The sequence below is a fragment of the Indicator indicator genome, chromosome 22, assembly GCF_027791375.1.
Source record: "Indicator indicator isolate 239-I01 chromosome 22, UM_Iind_1.1, whole genome shotgun sequence".
In the NCBI taxonomy this organism is placed as follows: Eukaryota; Metazoa; Chordata; class Aves; order Piciformes; family Indicatoridae; genus Indicator; species Indicator indicator.
The window spans coordinates 18,411,040-18,431,419 of record NC_072031.1 but is presented as its reverse complement, the minus strand read 5'-3'; the positions used below and the strand labels follow the sequence as shown (position 1 = coordinate 18,431,419).

Genomic DNA, 20,380 nt, shown 5'->3' with positions numbered 1-20,380 from the left:
TCCTCTGGCTGCAGCCCAGCACACAGCTGCCTGCTGGGCTGCAGGAGGGCACTGCTGGCTCCTGGGGAGCTGCTCAGCACCCAGCACCCCCAAGGCTCTTTCTTCAGGGCTGCTCTCAACCCACTCTGCACCCAGCCTGGATTCTTGCCTGGGGTTGGCCTGACCCAGATTCCTGTGTTTCATCACCTCCTTTCCCCCCTGCTGCAGGGTTGGGAAGCTGGTGGACTCCAGCATGGACATCCAGGCCATCCAGCTGCCTGCCCTGCAGTACCAGCACGAGAGACGCTCCAACGACTGGGCCATGGACGACTCCAGCAGCCTGAGTGGCATGACAGACCTGACAGATGACAGTGGGGCTCTCATCACAGAGGACTGCTCCAGCATCAAGCTCAACACTGGGGTTGGTGCTGGGGGAGGGCATGGCTGCAGTGGGAGCAGGGAGAGGACCTCTGCAGGAGCCTTTCGGGGCAGGGCTAGCAGCTGGAGTCTCCCCTATGGTGGCTCCTGTTGATTTGGAAGGTCACATTGGAAGCCACATCTTCAGGGCTGGTTGTTTTTAGGGTTGGTCATTGCCACCCTCTTCATGTTAGACCTTGAGGTCTACAGAGGTGCTCTGGAAGGTGTCCCAGATGATCTAAAGGGGTTTGCAGCTCATGGTGCTTCGCTTGGGATTTCCAGCAGGGAGATGAGCAAAGTCACCTTCCTTCCACAGCCCTGGCAGCCCTTCATGGCCTGCTGCCTGCACCCCTGGGATGCATTTCCTCTGCTTCCCAAGGACATGGCACCAAGGCAGGAGGAGGGAAGGTTGGTTCTGGGCTCCAAAAGACAAGCAGGTGCTTGCAGAGCCGGGCTGGGGGCTGCTGGGAGCTGCTGGGTGTCTCACCCCCTGATGCTGGCAGGCAGCCCAGCTGCAGCAATCCTCTTTGTGAACCTCAAATGCTGGGAGCTGGAGGAAGGTAAAGGTCATGGCTGAAGCTGCTTTTAACACCTGAGATCCCACAGTGACTGCACCCCATTGGGAAGCTGTGGAGTGGAGATGGGTCATTTTGCTGGGCTGGCTTTCTGGTGGCCTTTCAGTGCTTCAAGGAGCTGAGCAGAAAGCTGGGGACAGACTTTTTCTCAGGGCCTGTTGAGAGAGGCCAAGGGGGGATAGTTTGAACTGAAAGAGATTGAGAGTGGAGAGAAAGGAGAAGTGTTTGGCAGTGAGGGTGGGGAGAGCCTGGCCCAGGCTGCCCAGAGAGGTGGGAGCTGCCCCATGGCTGGCAGCAGTGCAGGTCAGGTTGGCTGGGGCTGTGAGCAGCCTGCTCTGGTTGGGGATGTCCCTGCTGGCTGCAGGAGGTTGGACTGGATGAGTTTTGAAGGTCCTTTCCAGCCCAGCCCAGTGTGGGATTCCCTGACCTGCTGCCCTGGAGCTGCTGCCCTGCTCATCCCCTCGCAGGCTCTGCTGTGGGTTTGCTGCTGCACACAGCACAGGGAGGTGGTTTGGGGGCTGTTGCTCCCCACCAGCTGCGTGGGGTGGTGTGGCTGGTGGGGCTGCCTGCAGCTGGCATGGCTGGCACTGACCTGACTTCTCCCCTGCCAGTTCTACCTGTGCTGCCAGCAGTTCTACGCCATGTTCATGAAGAGAGCCATGTACAGCTGGCGCAATTGGAAGATGGTGGCAGCTCAGTTCTTCGTGCCTCTGATCTTCACTGCCTTTGCCCTCATTGTGGCCAAGACCTTCCCAGGGCCCAGGGACTCCTGCCAGCTGAGGCTGAGCCTGGAGCCCTACGGGCAGACCGTTGTGCCTTTCTCCATCTCGGCCTCCTCGGGGCTGGCGCAGAGGCTGGCGGAGCAGTACGAGGAGCTGCTGGGTGCCCAGCGCCAGTCGCCGCTGGAGGTGCTGGGTGAGGCTTCACAGGAGCACCTGGGCAGCAGGCCATGCCTGCTGGGCTTTGCAGGAGCCAAGGGCTGCTTTTGCCGGGGCCCTTGCTGTGGGTGGCTCAGGTGCCAGCTGCAGTGTACCCGACACGCCCCTTTGTGTGCCCTCCTGCACAGGAGGCTCCCGCAGTTCCCAGGATCACAGCATGGCCCTCAGAGCTGTCCCCCTTTGTGGGGATGCTCCTGCTCCCTCCTTCACAGGCTCACAGGATGTTAGGGGTTGGAGGGGACCTCAGGTGCTCCTTGTGGCATCCTGGCCCAGCATGGTGATCTGTGGTGATCCAGGCCCTGGCACTGCTGTGCCAGTGGCTGTGGGGCCAGGCAGGAGGTGCTGTAAGCAACACTGAGTCTGCAGAGATGCAAGGGAGGGACTCTGCTGTGGGATCCAACCCAGCTGCTGACCTCCAGAGATCACCAAGTCCAACCCCCCTGCCAGAGCAGGACCACAGACTCCAGCACAGGACACAGGAACACAACCAGACAGGGCTGGGAAGGCTCCAGAGAAGGAGACTCCACAACCTCTCTGGGCAGCCTGCCCCAGGGCTCTGTGACCCTCACAGTGCAGAAGTTCCTCCTCATGTTGAGGTGGAACCTCCTGTGCTGGAGTTTCCTGTGCCCCTTGTCCTATCCCAGTTGGCAGGAGAGAACAGAGAGTCTCCAAGCAGAGCTGAGTTCTCCATAACCATGGTGGGGGCTGGCTGGAGCCAGCAGGGCTGGGGGCCACTGGGAGTCCTTTGCAGTTGGGTGGCTGTGTGGGTGTGGTGTGCTGGGACCTGCTGCCAGCAGCAGTGGTGTTTGGCAGGTGGGCTGGAGGAGTTCCTCATCTCCAGAGCGTCCGAGGAAGGAGGAGCCTTCAACGAGCACTGCATCGCCGCCGCCGCCTTCCGGGGCGACGCCAACCGCACCCTGGTCACTGCCCTCTTCAACAACCAGGCCTACCACTCCCCTGCCACGGCCCTCATGCTGGCTGACAACGCTCTCCTCAGGGCACTGGTGGGCCCCAACGCCTCCATCACAGTCACCAACTACCCCCAGCCTCGCAACATCACCGAGAAGGCCAAGGACCAGCTGATGGAGTAGGTCTGGCGGTGCCGCGCTCACCCTCCTGTCCTCCTGCCTGTCTGTCCTCCTGCCTGTCTGTCCTCCAGCCTGTCTTCCTGCCTGCCCTCCTGCCTGCCTGCCCTCCTGCCTGACCTCCTGCCTTCCTGTCCTCCTGCCTGTCCTCCTGCCTGTCCTGCCTGTCCTCCTGTCCTCCTGCCTGCCTGCCCTCCTGCCCACCTGCCCTCCTGCCTGCCTGTCTGTCCTCCTGCCTTCCTGCCTGCCCTCCTGCCTGCCTGTCCTCCTGCCTTCCTGCCTGCCTGCCCTGGCTGCAGATGGGCTTGGTGCTGTCACTGGTGTGAGAAGCCAGGCTGCAGCTTCTCAGTTCCAAATTTGGCTGTGATTGTGCTCATAAGATCAGGAGAGCAAAGATGTGCAGAAGGCTTTCCTGCCCCAGCCTGGCAGCCCCCATGCCCATGTCTCAGTGGTTGTGTGTTCCCCTCAGGATGCTAGTTGGGGTTGGTTTTCTACAGGAGCTCAGAGCAGAAGGGAAACAGTCAGAGAAACAGTCATCGAATCATGGAATGGCTTGGGCCAGAAGGGACCTTAAAGATTGGAAGAGACCTTAAAGGTTAGAAGGGACCTTAAAGCTTGGAAGGGTCCTTAAAGCTTGGAAGGGACCTTAAAGGTTAGAAGGGACCTTAAAGCTTGGAAGGGACCTTAAAGCTTGGAAGGGACCTTAAAGGTTAGAAGGGACCTTAAAAGTTGGAAGGGACCTTAAAGCTTGGAAGGGACCTTAAAAGTTGGAAGGGACCTTAAAGCTTGGAAGGGACCTTAAAAGTTGGAAGGGTCCTTAAAGCTTGGAAGGGACCTTAAAGGTTAGAAGGGACCTTAAAGCTTGGAAGGGACCTTAAAGCTTGGAAGGGACCTTAAAGGTTAGAAGGGACCTTAAAAGGTTGGAAGGGACCTTAAAGGTTAGAAGGGACCTTAAAAGGTTGGAAGAGACCTTAAAGCTTGGAAGGGACCTTAAAGCTTGGAAGGGTCCTTAAAGCTTGGAAGGGACCTTAAAGGTTAGAAGGGACCTTAAAAGGTTGGAAGGGACCTTTAAAGATTGGAAGGGACCTTAAAGATTGGAAGGGACCTTAAAAGGTTGGAAGGGACCTAAAAAGGTGGGAAGGGACCTTAAAGCTTGGAAGGGACCTTAAAGCTTGGAAGGGACCTTAAACATCATCCAGCTCTAGCCCCCTGCCATGGGCAGGGACACCTCCCACCAGCCCAGGCTGCTCAAGGCTTCATCCAGCCTGGCCTTCAACACCTCCAGGGAGGAAACATCCACAGCCTCCCTGGGCAACCTGTACCAGTGTCTCCCCACCCTCACTCCAAACATTTTCTTCCTCCTCTCCACTCTCAGTCTCCCCTCTCCCAGCTCAAAGCCATTGTCCCTCATCCTGGCACTCCCAGCGCTTTCTCAAAGTCCCTCCCCAGCTCTCCTGGAGCCCCTTCAGGTCCTGGAAGGCTGCCCTAAGGTCTCTAAAATGCTCCAGCTTTGCTGTCTGGGTGCATTCCCCAGCCTAAAATTCAACCAGCCCAGGTAGCTCAAAGCCTCATCCAGCTTGTCCTTGAACACTTCCAGGGAGGGGGCATCCATAACCTGTTCCAGTGCCTCCCCACCCTCACAGTATATCAGAGGTTGGAAGGGACCTCCAGAGATCATCAGGTCCAACCCCCTGCCAGAGCAGGATCACTTAGGGTAGTCTGCACAGGAATGCATCCAGGTGGGTAGGGAAAGTCTCCAGAGAAGGAGACTCCACAACCCCCCTGGGGACCCTGTTCCAGTGCTCCATCACCCACTGTAAAGAAGTTTCTCCTCATGTTGAGGAAAGTATTACTTCCCCATCTCCAGTGCCAAAGGCAAGGAGGAGGTCTGAGGGGTGCTGGGTGTGGGGTGTGTGGGAAAAACCCACGGTACAGAGTTGCTTCTGCCTGCTGGCTTGCTGGGTGAAGCGTGGTGTGGGTGTGCTGTCCCCACCTAGCCTGAGGGTTGTTTTGGTGAGCTGTCCCTGTGCTGAGCTGTCCCTGTGCTGTCCCCACAGAAGCCAAACTGGCTTTGCCATTGCCATCAACCTGCTCTATGGCATGGCCTCACTGGCCAGCACCTTTGCCCTGCTGCTGGTCAGCGAGAGAGCCATCAAAGCCAAGCACGTCCAGTTCGTCAGTGGGGTCTACGTGGTCAACTTCTGGCTCTCTGCCCTGCTCTGGGACATCATCAACTTCCTCATCCCTTGTGCTCTCATGCTGGTGAGTCACCCCTGCCACCCTGATACCCTCCTTCGGGTGGGAGCTGCGGGTGCTGCTGCTCTGTGTGGCTGCAGGGAACGTGGTGAGGCTGCTGGCACTGCCTCAGAAAGGACCAGCAGGAGAGCTGTCCCTTGGTCATGCTGGGAGCTGGGCCGTGGCAGCTGACTGCAGCCTCTGGCACCTGAACACTTGGGTGGGCACTAGAAAGTCTCAAAACCATGGGAGGGTGGAGAGGAGTTCCCCAAATCTGCCTTTTTGCATCCCAGTTTGTAGGAAGGGATCTCTTAGGGACGGTCCTGGGCTGCTGGTAGGAGCCATCTGTGAGGGGTTAGTTGGGAGAGTGCTGTGCTGGGCCATGGGGACAAGCAGCCACAGCTTCACAGGATGTTAGGGGTTGAAAGGAACCTCAGGTGATCATCCAGTCCGACCCCCTACCAGAGCATGACCATAGAATCCAGCACATGTCACATAGGAACACATCCAGACAGGGCTGGAACGTCTCCAGAGACTCCACAACCTCTCTGGGGACTCTACAACCTCTCTGAGCCATAGCTTTTGGTCAAGGCAATCCTGTGTTCTCCTCACACTGCTGTGCCCCAGGTGATATTCCAAGCCTTTGACGTCCAAGCCTTCACCCAAGACAGCCACCTCGTTGATGTGATGCTGATCTTCCTCCTCTATGGCTGGGCCATCATCCCCCTCATGTACCTTCTCAGCTTCTTCTTCTCCGTGGCAGCCACAGCCTACACTCGCCTGACCATCTTCAACATCCTCTCAGGCACTGCCACCTTCCTCGCCGTCACCATCATGAGCATCCCAGGTGGGTCACTGCCCTCTGTGCCTGCCCAGCACTGCACTCTGCCAGCACCAGCAAGATCCAACCCCCAAGGGGACTCTTTCACCCCAGGGCTGTCCCTACACTGACAAAGTTGATGCCATCCTCTCTTACCCAACATCTTATGAGGATGAGCAGAGGGCTGGAGCTGCTCTGCTATGAGGACAGAGAGTTGGGGTTGTTCAGTCTAGAGAGGACAAAGCTCTGAGGAGACCTAATTGTGGCCTAATTGTGGAGAGCAGCCCTGAAGAAAAGGCCTTGGGGGTGCTGGGGGAGGAGAAGCTCCCCAGGAGCCAGCAGTGAGCACCTGCAGCCCAGAGAGCCAAGCAGAGCCTGGGCTGCAGCAGGAGAAGTGTGGCCAGCAGGGCCAGGGAGGGGATTCTGCCCCTCTGCTCCACTCTGCTGAGACCACACCTGGAGCTCTGGGTCCAGTTCTGGAGCTTCTGTTCCAGGAGGATCTGGAGGTGCTGGAAGGTGTCCAGAGAAGGGCCACGAGGATGAGCAGAGGGCTGGAGCTGCTCTGCTCTGGAGACAGACTGAGAGAGTTGGGGTTGTGCAGTCTGGGGAGGAGAAGGCTCTGAGGAGACCTTCTTGTGGCCTTCCAGGATCTGCAGGGGGCTCCAAAAAAGCTGGGGAGGGACTTTTTAGGTTGTGGGGTAGGGATAGGACTGGGGGGAATGGAGCAAAACGAGAAGTGGGGAGATTCAGATTGGCTGTCAGGAAGAAGTTTTTCCCCAGGAGGGTGGTGAGAGACTGGCACAGGTTGCCCAGGGAGGTGGTGGAAGCCTCATCCCTGGAGGTTTTTGTAGCCAGGCTGGATGTGTCTGTGAGCAACCTGCTGTGGTGTGAGGTGTCCCTGCCCATGGCAGGGGGGTTGGCACTGGATGCTCCTTAAGGTCCCTTCCAGCTCTAACAATTCTGTGATTCCATGATCAAACATGGCAGCTTTGTTGGGTTTCCTCCTGAAGCTGGAAGTGTCAGGGTCTTGCTCTAAACACAGCTAAATCCAATCTGCTAATCCTCCTCTCCTCTTTCAGAGCTGGGCTTGGTGGACCTCTCCAAAACCTTGGATAAAGTCTTTCTTGTCTTACCCAATTACTGCCTGGGCCAATGCATCAGTGACTTCTACCAGAACTATGAATTCATTCAGTTCTGTACTTCCTCCGTTGAAGCCATCTTCATCTGCAAGGCATTCAGTGAGTCCCTGTGCTGGTCCTCACCTACTCATCCTGCCCATCCCACCACAGCCACACTGGGTAGTCCCTCTGGGGTGGGTGGTGGAACTGGGCAGTATCCTGAGGCCTTTTTCCCAGCCTGAGCAGTAGCTCCTGGTACCATTTTAAAGCAAAATTATGCTGTGTTTGACACTGCTGAGTGATACAGTTAAGGAGTCTTTTCCTGACTGGAGGATGTGGAGGAATGAGGATCTGGATGACCTGGAGGAAGATGTGGGCCAGGGTTTCATAGACAAGTTAAGAAATCCCAGTGGCAACAGGGATACCATCTCCACTTGGCATCTTCTGCCAGATCTCTTCCAGAGCTGAATCCTCCAGTGGGAAGTGTTGGCAAGAGCTTGTGGGCAGGGAGCCATTGTGGGCTGGAGATGAGCCTGGCAAAGCTGGCAGGGAGCCAATGTGGGCTGGAGATGAGCCTGGCAAAGCTGGCAGGGAGCCAGTGTGGGCTGGAGATGAGCCTGGCAAAGCTGGCAGGGAGCCAATGTGGGCTGGAGATGAGCCTGGCAAAGCTGGCAGGAAGCCAGTGTGGGCTGGAGATGAGCCTGGCAAAGCTGGCAGGGAGCCAAAGTGGGCTGGAGATGAGCCTGGCAAAGCTGGCAGGGAGTCAGCATGAGCTGGAGATGAGCCTGGCAAAGCTGGCAGGGAGCCAGTGTGGGCTGGAGATGAGCCTGGCAAAGCTGGCAGGGAGCAGTGGGCTGGAGGTGAGCCTGGCAAGCTGGCAGGGAGTAGCTGAGCTGGAGATGAGCCTGGCAAGTGGCAGGGAGCCTGTGGGCTGGATGACTGGCAAGTGCAGGGCAGTGTGGCGGAGTGAGCCTGGCAAAGCTGGCAGGGAGTCAGCATGAGCTGGAGATGAGCTGGCAAAGCTGGCAGGAGCATGGGGCTGGAGTGAGCCTGGCAAAGCTGGCAGGGAGCCAGTGTGGGGAGGCCTGGCAAGGCAGGAGCAGTGGGCTGGAGAGCCTGGCAAGCTGGCAGGGAGCCAGTGTGGGCTGGAGGTGAGCCTGGCAAAGCTGGCAGGGAGTCAGCATGAGCTGGAGATGAGCCTGGCAAAGCTGGCAGGGAGCCAATGTGGGCTGGAGATGAGCCTGGCAAAGCTGGCAGGGAGCCAGTGTGGGCTGGAGGTGAGCCTGGCAAAGCTGGCAGGGAGTCAGCATGAGCTGGAGATGAGTCTGGCAAAGCTGGCAGGGAGTCAGTGTGGGCTGGAGATGAGCCTGGCAAAGCTGGCAGGGAGCCAGTGTGGGCTGGAGGTGAGCCTGGCAAAGCTGGCAGGGAGTCAGTGTGGGCTGGAGATGAGCCTGGCAAAGCTGGCAGGGAGCCAGTGTGGGCTGGAGATGAGCCTGGCAAAGCTGGCAGGGAGCCAGTGTGGGCTGGAGGTGAGCCTGGCAAAGCTGGCAGGGAGTCAGCATGAGCTGGAGATGAGCCTGGCAAAGCTGGCAGGGAGTCAGTGTGGGCTGGAGGTGAGCCTGGCAAAGCTGGCAGGGAGCCAATGTGGGCTGGAGATGAGCCTGGCAAAGCTGGCAGGGAGCCAGTGTGGGCTGGAGATGAGCCTGGCAAAGCTTTGGGCTCACAGCTTCCTCTGGAGCTTCCTCTGGAGCTCAAAGTGTGGATCCATCCAAGCCTTGATGTGTTCCCCTCCCTGCTCAGATATCAGTTACCAGATGAATTACTTCTCCTGGGAGACGCCTGGCATCGGACGCTACCTGACCTCCCTGAGCATCCAGGGTTTCTCCTTCCTCTTTCTCCTTTTCCTCATCGAGACAAACCTCCTCTGGAGGCTGAGAACTTTGGTCTGTGGCATCTGCAGGCGGCGGAAATGGGTGAGCTGAAGCATGTGGGAGAGAGAGTAAGGTGCCCTGCAAACCTGGGAGGCCCTGTGGGCTGCAGACAGGCCCTCAGCTCCTCAGGAAGGAGGGAGGCAGCTACCTGGAGCAGGTAGCCTGGGAGACCCCAACCCTGTTGATGTTACTACTGCTGCCTCCAATAATGCTTTGAAGCTTCCAGCAGGATTTACAACCAAATTTGGATACTTTGCACATGATTCAGATTCCAGAGAAGTTTGACTCTTTGGCAGCTAAAAGGTCTTGTGTGCAGTTTTTGGATGGCCCTGCTCTAGATTCTATTGTCCTGCTCAGGCAGAGGGGGGTTGGACTCGATGATCTTTGGGGGTCCCTTCCAACCCCTAGCATCCTGTGACCTGTGATCCTGTGAAATGTTTTGCTGGCAAATTTGGCAAGGTGGCCTTTCATCAGCATCAGAGGCTCTGGTAAGAGCTAGTCCTGCCCATGCACAGCATGGGGGAGTGAGTTTTGCTAGCAAGGAGATAAGAGAAGGGCATAGGTCCCAGTCCTGGTTCAGTGCACCCACATCAGCTCCATGCCATCTGCGCTCCAGACAGGGCTGCAGTTGAGCATATGGAGCGGCAAAGGCTTGTCCCCAGAGGTGGCTGATCAAAGGGATGGATCCTGCCCAGGCTGGGAGCACTGGAGGAAGTCATCTGTGCCACAGCAGCGAGGTGGCAGAGTGCTGTTTGTGCCCTGTGTTTAGGTGGCACTGCTGAACAGGGTGTCTGTGCTGCCAGAGGACCGGGACGTGGCAGACGAGAGGAAGAAGGTTTTGGAGTCCCCACCAGAGCTCCTGTCATCTCTCAGCAGCCCTCTGGTCATCAAGGAGCTCACCAAGGTGAGGAGGGCATGGCCCATCCTGAGCATCCTGCTGCCAGCTCAGCTGTGGTCCCCATGGGGCTGCAAAGCCGCCTGGTGCCTTTGGGTGGTGACCAGCGTGGTTTGTGTGTTGGTCTGCACCAGGTGTACGACAGCAGGGAGTCCCTGCTGGCAGTGGACAGGATCTCCTTGGCAGTGAGCAAAGGGGAATGCTTTGGCCTTCTTGGCTTCAATGGAGCAGGCAAGACCACCACCTTCAAGATGCTGACTGGTGACGAGAGCATCACCTCGGGGGATGCCTTTGTGGACGGCCACAGCATTCTGGCCAACATCAAGAAGGTACCAAGGGCTGCAGGGGCAGAAGGTGCTGGTACAAATACCTCTGTGTCCAGCTGGCCTGGGGCACCCTGAAAGTGCCTCTGAGGAGGACATAGTTGCAGTTGCCAGGGCTGGAGGTGGTATTTCAGGGATGTTTGGTCCTTGGGTGGCACAGCTCTCTGGATACATGGAAGCGGTCCCCTCTCCAGTGGGATGAGAGATGTGAAAGAGATGGAAGCCAACCCTTGAGAGGGTGGCAAAGTCTTCATCCAAGGGCTTAGCTCCATAGCTGGAAACATGAAAGCTGAGTCAGTGAGTTGGGATTGTTCAGTCTGGGGAGGAGAAGGCTCCCAGGAGACCTTCTTGTGGCCTTCCAGTATCTGCAGGGGGCTACAAGAAAGCTGAGGAGGGACTTTTTAGGGTGTGGGGTAGGGATAGGACTGGGGGGAATGGATCCAAGCTAGAGGAGGGCAGATTTAGAGTAGACATCAGAAAGAAGTTGTTCCCCATGAGGGTGGTGAGAGACTGGCAGAAGTTGCCCAGGGAGGTGGTGGAAGCCTCATCCCTGGAGGTTTTTGCAGCCAGGCTGGATGTGGCTGTGAGCAACCTGCTGTAGTGTGAGGTGTCCCTGGCCATGGCAGGGGGCTTGGAACTGGATGCTCCTTGAGGTCCCTTCCAACCCTGACCGTTCTGTGATCCAGCCCTGCGGAGGTGCAGCCAAACCCCCGCGGGCTGCAAAGCAGCTGCTGGCCTGGCCAGGCGTGCAGAGCGCTGCCTGCGGTCTGATGCCTGTGGGGCAGCTGATGCCTGTGGGGTTGCTGATGGCCTAGGAGTTGCTGATGCTCTTGGGTAGCTGATGCCTGTGGGGCTGCTGATGCCTGTGGTGCTGCTGATGCCCATGGTGCTGCTGATGCCCATGGGGCTGGTGTCATCCATGGGGTTGCCAATGTTCATGGGGTTTCGGATGCCTGTGGGCTGGCTGATGAGCATGGGGCAGCTGATGTCCTTGGGGTTGTTGATGTCCATGGAGTAGCTGATGCCCATGGGGTGTCTGATTGATGCCCGTGGAGTGTCTGATGCCCATGGGGTGTCTGCTGTCCCTGGGGAATCTGATTGGTGCCCATGGAGTGTCTGATGCACGTGGGTGTCTGATGCCCATGGGGTGTCTGATGCCCCTAATTGTCTGATGCCCATGGGCGATCGTAGCAGTGGCAGGGGGCACCCAGCCTAAACTGCCACATTGCCTGTGTGTGTCTGATGCCCATGGGTGTCTGATGCCCATGGGTGATTAATGCCTGTGCGTGATTGATGCCCGTGGGTGATTGATGCCTGTGGGTGATTGATGCCCATGGGTGATTGATGCCTGTGGGTGATTGATGCCTGTGGGTTTCTGATGCCTGTGGGTTTCTGATGCCCGTGGGTTTCTGATGCCTGTGGGTTTCTGATGCCCGTGGGTGATTGATGCCTGTGGGTGTCTGATGCCTTTGGGTTTCTGATGCCCGTGGGTGATTGATGCCTGTGGGTGTCTGATGCCCATAGCTGTCTGATGCCCATGGGTGATTGATGCCCGTGTGTGTCTGATGCGGCGGGACGGTGTGGCCCGCAGGTGCAGCAGCGGATCGGGTACTGCCCGCAGTTCGATGCCCTGCTGGAGCACATGACTGGCCGCGAGACCCTGGCCATGTACGCGCGGCTGCGCGGCATCCCCGAGCGCTACAGCGGCAGCTGCGTGGAGAACATGCTGAGGGGGCTGCTGCTGGAGCCCCACGCAGACAAGCTGGTCAGGACCTACAGGTGAGACAGCAGAGCTGCAGGCACCTCACCCCCTCAGCTCCTCCTGCCCAGGGCTCATCCTTGTGGAATGAGTTGGGTTGGGTTGGAAGGGACCCCAGAGATCATCCAGCTCCAACCCCCTGCCATGGGCAGGGACACCTCCCACCAGCCCAGGCTGCTCAAGGCCTCATCCAGCCTGGCCTTCAACACCTCCAGGGAGGGCACAGCCACAGCCTCCCTGGGCAACCTGTGCCAGTGTCTCCCCACCTTCACTGCAAAGGATTTCTTCCTCCCCTCCACTCTCAGTCTCCCCTCTCCCAGCTCAAAGCCATTGTCCCTCGTCCTGGTACTCCCAGCTCTTCTCCAAAGTCCCTCCCTGCTCTCCTGGAGCGCCCTCAGGTATCCCTAGAGCAAGGGGCAATGGATAGAAACTACAGCACAGGAGATTCCACCTCAGCATGAGGAGGAACTTCTTCACTGTGAGGGTCACAGAGTACTGGAGCAGGCTCCCCAGAAGGGTTGTGGAGTCTCCTTCTCTGGAGACTTTCTGGATGTGTTCCTGTGTGACTTGCACTACCTTCTATGGTCGTGCTCTGGAAGTGGGGATGGGCTCAACCTCCAGCGGTCCCTTCCAACCCCTAACATCCTGCGATCCTGTGAATTTCTTCCTCCTCTCCACTCCAATCTCTCCTCTCTCAGCTCAAAGCCATTGTCCCTCATCCCGACACTCCCACCCCTTGTCCCAGCCCTCCCCAGCTCTCCTGGAGCCCCTTCATGCACTGGAAGGTTGCTCTAAGGCCTTCCTGGAGCCTTTTCTTCTCCAGGCTGCACAGCCCCAACTCTCACAGCCTGTCCCCACAGGGGAGATTCTCCAGCCTCTGATCATCTCCTCTGGACCCGCTCCAGCCGTTCTATGTCCTTCTTATATCTTCTGTCTTTATATCTTCTTACGCTGGGTCTCTGCCTGCATTCCTGTCTCCTTCCGCAGCGGAGGGAACAAGCGGAAGCTGAGCGCTGGCATTGCCCTCATTGGTGGTCCCCCTGTGATCTTCCTGGATGAGCCCTCCACGGGCATGGACCCTGTGGCCCGGCGCTTGCTCTGGGACGCGGTGACGCGGACGCGGGAGTGCGGCAAATCCATCATCTTCACCTCCCACAGGTGATGCCTGGGGGGTGGGTAGAAGGGTGTTGGTGTCCCATGGGTAGGACCCACCTCCAGAAAGCACTGAGTGGGCACTCCTGCAGCCCACAGCAGCTGGCTTGACCCAAATATCCCTCTCCCAAAAGCCACAGAGAGGAGGGAATCCACCTCCAACCCTTTCCCAGGAGCTCCTACTGTTGTGCCTTGGTGCTCCTGCCCTGCTAACCAAGTCCTCTCCGAGTGTTCTGCAGCTGGCTCAACCCAAATATCCCTCTCCCAAAAGCCACAGAGAGGAGGGAATCCACTTCCAACCCTTTCCCAGGAGCTCCTGCTGTTGTGCCTTGGTGCTCCTGCCCTGCTAACCAAGTCCTCTCCAAGTGTCCTGCAGCCCACAGCAGCTGGCTTGACCCAAATATCCCTCTCCCAAAAGCCACAGAGAGGAGGGAGTCCACCTCCAACCCTTTCCCAGCAGCTCCTACTGTTGTGCCTTGGTGCTCCTGCCCTGCTAACCAAGTCCCCTCCTGTCCTGCAGCATGGAGGAGTGCGAGGCCCTGTGCACACGGTTGGCCATCATGGTGAATGGGCAGTTCAAGTGCCTGGGCAGCCCCCAGCACCTCAAAAGCAAGTTTGGTAGTGGCTACACCTTGCTGGCCAAGACACGGATTGAGGAGGAGGGCGAGCTGCAGGCTTTCAAGGCTTTTGTGGAGAAGACTTTCCCAGGTACCATGCCTGAGCTGTTGGAGCAGGGTAGGGAGGGCAGGATGCTGGTTGTGAGATTCACCCAGTTTCCTAACTGAGATCCTCTCCTTGCTGGTCTCTCCCAGGCAGTGTCCTGAAACACGAGCACCAGGGCATGGTGCATTATCACTTGACCAACAAGAACCTCAGCTGGGCACAGGTAAGGGGGTGCTGGAGCATGTCCCACCCCTGCGTGGGCAGAGGTTGGCAGGGCAGCCCCATTCCTACCCCTTCACCAGCTCTGGATGCTTTGCTTTCATCCTCATCTTCCTCTTCTTCTAGAGCCACTCTCTGACCAAAATCCAGATGATTAGAATCATAGAATTGCTTGGGTTGGTCAAGAGTCTTTACAGTGTAGACACTGTATATAGTATATAGGGTGTCTGTATAGACTATATGTAGTATATAGGTGTTGTATAGACTGTATATACCACATAGACTCTGTAGACACTGTATATAATACAGAGATGTCTATAGAGACTGTATATAGTATATAGGTGTCTGTAGAGACTGTATATAGTATATAGACTCTGTAGACACTGCCTATAGTATATATGTGTCTATAGAGACTGTGTATACCATATAGGCTCCATACACACTGTATGTAGTATATAAGTGTCTATATGGCCTATGTATACCATATAGACTCTATAGAGACTGTACATAGTATATAGGTGTCTATATGGACTGTATATACCATATAAACTCGGAGGAGACTGTACATAGTATATAGGTGTCTATAGAGACTGTATATACCATATGGGCTCCATAGATAGTGTATATAGTATATAGGTGTCTGTAGAGACTGTAGATACCATATAGACTCTGTAGATATTTTATATAGTATATAGGTGTCTATATAGGCTGTCTGTACCATATAGACTCTCTGGACACTGTATATAGTATATAGGTGTTTATATAGGGTGTATATATCATATAGGCCCTGTAGAGACTGTATATAGTTTATAGGTGTTTATGGAGAGTGTATATACCATATAGAATGTAGAGCCTGTATATACCATACAGGCTCTGTAGACACTGTCTATAGTATGTAGGTGTCTGTATAAACTGTATATACCATAGAGACTCTGTAGACACTGTCTATAGTATTGTATCGGTGTGAGCTGAAATTCCCCCCCCACCGACAATAACCAGGCTAGCTCAGTCTGGAAGCAAATGAAAAGCTGTATTTACAAGCAGATGAAATGCAATGAATATGTACAAATATACAAAATTCACAACATTTACAAATATATACAATCAACAGAAAAACACAACCAATCTCCCTTTGCTTCCCCCCAAGGGGACCCTCCCAAAGGGGCCTCTCTCTCCCAGGAGCTTCCCCCCCGAACCCCCCTGGACAGAGAAGCAGAGCTTAGTTAGAGCAGAAAGTTGTTAACTTAGCTGCCAAGGTCAGTACGTGTTATCTTCAGCCAGAAGAGAAGAAGAAACAGCAGCCAGACAGCCCAGCAACTGCCCCCACTGCCGAACACAGAATGTGCAGAGTGCCTACTTTGTTTTGGGTAATAGTTCTTAAACATTTCTATCTATCCAATGGAAGTGTTTAGAACAATCAGTATTTTGCTTTCTTACACCCAATAGTGACTTATTTACATTCTTTCACTTTTTCTGTTTTGAACTTTGCAAGGAAAAATTAAAAAGACAGTTTCAAACCATCACAAGTATATAGGTATCTATGGAGACTGTATATACCATATAGACTCTGCAGACACTGTACATAGTATGTAGATGTCTATATAGACTGTATATACCATATAGACTGTAGACACTGTATATACCATATAGGCTCTGTAGACACTGTCTATAGTATGTAGGTGTCTATAGAAACTGTCTATACCATATAGACTCTGCAGACACTGTATATAGTATATAGGTGTCTATATAGGCTGTCTATACCATATAGACTCTGTAGACACTGTACGTAGTATATAGATGTCTGTATAGACTGTATATACCATACAGAGTGTAGACACTGTATATACCATATAGACTCTGTAGACACTGTCTATAGTATGTGGGTGTCTATAGAGACTGTATATACCATATGGGCTCTGTAGACAATGCCTATAGTATCTTGGTGTCTATATAAACTGTATATACCATACAGGCTCTGTAGACACTGTACATAGTATAGAAGTGTCTGTGTAACCTGTATATAATACATATTCTCTGTAGGCACTACATAGTGTATATAAAGTGTCTCTATAGACTGTATATAGCACACAGAGTCCATATAGGCATTGCATATAGTATACAGGGTCTTTGTAGACACTCTGTGGAGTCTGTCCATATAGACTGGAAGCAGCACATAGAATCCATGTGGACACTATATATTATTTAGAGTGTCTGTACAGACAGTGCATATAGTCTACAGTCTCTGTAGATACCGTATATAGCATGCAGGTGTCTATATCTATAGACTGTATGTAGTATATAGAGTCTATGTAGACACTAAATGGTGTGTAGGTGTTTATATAGACAGTGTATATAAATTGTAAGTATCTATATGACTGTAGAGAGTCTATGTAGACACTGTATATAGCATGTAGATGTTTATATAGACTGTACATAGCAAATTGTCTATTTATGGCATATAGAGCCCAAGCCAACCTCAGGAGGTTCAACAAGACCAAGGGCAAGGTCCTGCAGCTGGATCAAGGCAATCCCAAGCACAGACACAGGCTGGGCAGGGATTGACTGGAGAGCAGCCCTGAAGAAAAGGCCTTGGGGGTGCTGGGGGATGAGAAGCTCCCCAGGAGCCAGCAGTGAGCACTTGCAGCCCAGAGAGCCAAGCAGAGCCTGGGCTGCAGCAAGAGAAGTGTGGCCAGCAGGGCCAGGGAGGGGATTCTGCCCATCTGCTCCACTCTGCTGAGACCACACCTGGAGCTCTGTGTCCAGTTCTGGAGCCTCTGTTCCAGGAAGGATCTGGAGATGCTGGAAGTTGTCCAGAGAAGGGCCACGAGGATGAGCAGAGGGTTCTGCCATGAGGACAGACTGAGAGAGTTGGGGTTGTGCAATCAGGAGAAGGAGAAAGCTCTGAAGAGACCTTCTTGTGGCCTTCCAGTATCTGCAGCGGGCTACAAGCAAGCTGGGGAGGGACTTCTTAGGTTGTGGGGTAGGGATAGGACTGGGGGGAATGGAGCAAAAGTAGAAGTGGGGAGATTCAGATTGGATATTAGGAAGAAGTTGTTCCCCATGAGGATGGCACAGGTTGCCCAGGGAGGTGGTGGAAGCCTCATCCCTGGAGGTTTTTTCAGCCAGGCTGGATGTGGCTGTGAGCAACCTGCTGTGGTGTGAGGTGTCCCTGCCCATGGCAGGGGGTTGGAACTGGATGAGCCTTGAGCTCCCTTCCAACCCTGACGGTTCTGTGGTTCTATGTAATGACTGTATATAGTAGATAGGTGTCTGTAGAGACAGGGTATACAGTATGTAGCCTGTGTAGGTACTTTCTCTATAGTATATAAAGTGTCTATATAAACACTACACAGTATCTAGGCTGTATACACTGTATAGAGTATGTAGTGTACAGTGTATACAGCATACAGTACAGAGTATTTCTGCTCTGTGGAGAGGGCACAGTGTACAGCTGATATAAATAGTCTCTTTCTTGCAGGACTATAGAGAAACACTCTCTGTAGATTAATACAGATAGCTAATACACTATAGAGGTCTTTAGGTAAGGATTTTTTTACATACTTAAGTATATAATATGTATCTAATGCATTGAGAGCAAACCTTGGGCTGGAATCCCAGCCTAAGGATATACCTCTCTATAAAGCACATAGCTACACGTCTCTCTAAGTGCACAGACACACATATTGCATGCATAAATATGTATATGTCACACACACACATATATATATGGTGTGTAGCACAGCTAGATCTAATGTAAAACCTCTCTATATATCCAAACTAGATCCAAATATAAATCCTCTCTCTGTCCTATCTAGATGTAAAACCTCTCTCTCCTATCTGGATCTAGATGTAAATCCTTTCTCTATCCTATCTGGATCTAGATGTAAAGCCTCTCTCTATCCTATCTGGATCTAGATGTAAAAGCTCTCTCTGTCATACCTGGATCTAGATATAAAGCCTCTATATATACCCTGTCTACATCTAGAGTAAAAACCTCTCTGTCCTACCTAGTTCCAAATGTAAAAACTCTCTCTCTATTCTATCTAGATCTAGATGTAAAACTTCTCTCTATCCTACCTAGATCCAGATGTAAAACCTCTCTCTATCCTATCTAGATCCAAATGTAAAAAACTCTCTCTGTATCCTATCTAGATGTAAAGCCTCTCTCTATCCTATCTAGATCCAGCTGTAAAGCCTCTTTCTATCCCATCTAGATCTAGCTGCAAAGCCTCTCTACACACAAAAGGGCTCAGGTTCTCTGCTGCCAGTCCACCCCCCTGGCTTCTCTTCACCCTCCTCTGCCCAACTCTGCCCTTCCAGGAGCTCCCTCTGCTCTCCACCCGGGGGTTGCCCCTGCAGTAACCACCACCCCTATCCCATCCCATCCCCTGCAGGTCTTTGGGGCCCTGGAGAAAGCCAAAGAGAAGTACCACTTGGAAGACTACTCGGTGAGCCAGATCTCCCTGGAGCAGGTCTTCATGAGCTTCACTCGCTTCCAGCACTACACAGAGGACAGGGGGAAGTGAGCAGGAGCTCCCAACTGGTGGCCCTTCACTACAGACTGGCCCTGCCACCTATACATAGTATATATAGGGACAGTAATTTATATATCAGCGTGTCTTCAGTCATGTATAAACGTAAGGAACTACTCACCAGGGAGGGGAGAGAGGATGGCCCCCAGCCTGCTGCTGCCGGGGCACACCTGCTGCCTGGCCCTCTGTGACACCTCTGCTCTCCAGCCTTCATCCCATCCACACAGCAAAAACACCCCAACAAAGAGGCCCCCCAAAAAAAGAAGGGAAGAATCCTGGATGGGTGGTGGGCTTGGGCTGGCAGAGGGGGAGCAGGCTGCTGTCCCCCAGATGGCACCGTGCCCCTCATCCCTGCACCTTTAGGGACACTGCTGCGTGGTCTTCACCCCTGTGTGGCTGTGTTAGCTGGCTCCTTGTGGTTCAGCAGGAGGCTCTCAGTTGGCTTAGCTCCAGAGCCTTTGCTGGTGGTTGTGTCTAGCTGGAGGGGCCAAGGAAGCCTCCCTCCTGTCCCCAGCATGGCACAGAGGAGGCTCCGGCTCGTTTAACCTCTCACAAAACTTTGCTCCCTCTGCCTGCCCGCCTGCGGAGCTGGCACCGGCCCCAGCAGGGCAGAGGGAGCTGGCACTGGCTGAGAGGAAGGACATGTTCATGGAGAGGTGCCCAGAGCTCAGCCCCGTGGTGCAGCACGTGATGGGCATGGTGGCACAGCCACTGCTCCTGTGGCTGGAGGCAGTGGAGTGGGGGGGAGGTGGCACAGGGTCCTGGGGACACTGCTGGCATGGGCAAGAAGTGGGGCAGGGGGCCTGGTGACACTGCTGAGATGGGCAAGTGTGGCAGGGGGCTTGGGGACACTGCTGGGATCAGAGGCATGGATGAGAGGTGTCACAGGGTGCCTGGGGGGTACTGCCAGGCTCAGTGGGATGGCTGAGAGGTCCTGCAGGGTGCTTGGGACCACTGATGGGATGAGTGAGAGGCATCAGAGGGGGCTTGAGACCACTGACAGGCACAGTGGGAGGGGTGGGAGGTGTTGCAGGGTTCTTGGGACCACTGGTGGGATGGCTGAGAGGTGCTGCAGGGTGCTTGGGACCACTGGTGGGATGGCTGAGAGGTGTCACAGGGAGCCTGGGGACACTGCTAGCCTCACCATTAGGTCCATGAAAGGTTTCCCCAGCAGCTCTCCCCCTCAGCCAGCTATGCCAGCAGCAGGACCAGCTCTGAAAGCCAGAGGTGCCCTGCCCCTCAGCCAGCTGTGCCAGCAGCAGGACCAGCTGTGAAGGCCAGAGGTGCTCTCCCTGTGCCCATGTCCTGCTGTACTCTTCCCCTCACCCCCCACACTGCTCTGTCCAGAGCACACCCACCTCATGTGTGTTTCCCCCACACCAATCCTTGTCCCCATCCCCTCCACACCACACTGGGCTGCTCCAGCAGCAGGCAGGAGCCAAGGCAGGGTCTTGCCCTTGCCCAGCCATTGGCGATGCTGCTGGGCACAGCATGTTAGGGACCAGCAGTGCCCATGCCCCGCTGCAGGCACCAACTGGGATTCTTTTATTTTGGTGCTTCCCAGTGGTTGGGTGGTTGGTTTTGTTTTTTTTTAAGGGGGGGGCGGGGTGGGGTGGGAAATGTCTTCTTTTTTTGTTCACCTGTTTCCAAGTCCATGTGGATTCTTGTCTGTCCTGAACTTGTCCCTGTGTCACCTGGGGGCAGTCCCCCTGGGGCTGGCTGCCCTGTGATCAATGCAG

At 54.7% G+C, this 20,380-nt stretch overlaps 1 protein-coding gene across 1 annotated transcript in view; it reads left to right on the top strand.

Moving 5' to 3' along the window:
- ABCA3 (ATP binding cassette subfamily A member 3) overlaps window positions 1–18,635 on the top strand; it is a 46,112-nt gene extending 27,477 nt beyond the window's left edge. Inside the window, exons 17-30 of the mRNA XM_054391044.1 lie at window positions 208–400; window positions 1,583–1,886; window positions 2,723–2,996; window positions 5,052–5,256; window positions 5,857–6,076; window positions 7,129–7,287; window positions 8,968–9,140; window positions 9,868–10,002; window positions 10,128–10,322; window positions 11,908–12,095; window positions 13,063–13,233; window positions 13,748–13,935; window positions 14,040–14,113; window positions 18,504–18,635. Of these exons, the coding sequence (XP_054247019.1) occupies window positions 208–400; window positions 1,583–1,886; window positions 2,723–2,996; window positions 5,052–5,256; window positions 5,857–6,076; window positions 7,129–7,287; window positions 8,968–9,140; window positions 9,868–10,002; window positions 10,128–10,322; window positions 11,908–12,095; window positions 13,063–13,233; window positions 13,748–13,935; window positions 14,040–14,113; window positions 18,504–18,635 (2,611 nt within the window). The remainder of the gene's footprint in view (window positions 1–207; window positions 401–1,582; window positions 1,887–2,722; window positions 2,997–5,051; window positions 5,257–5,856; window positions 6,077–7,128; window positions 7,288–8,967; window positions 9,141–9,867; window positions 10,003–10,127; window positions 10,323–11,907; window positions 12,096–13,062; window positions 13,234–13,747; window positions 13,936–14,039; window positions 14,114–18,503) is intronic.
- The last annotated feature ends 1,745 nt before the right edge of the window (window positions 18,636–20,380 follow it).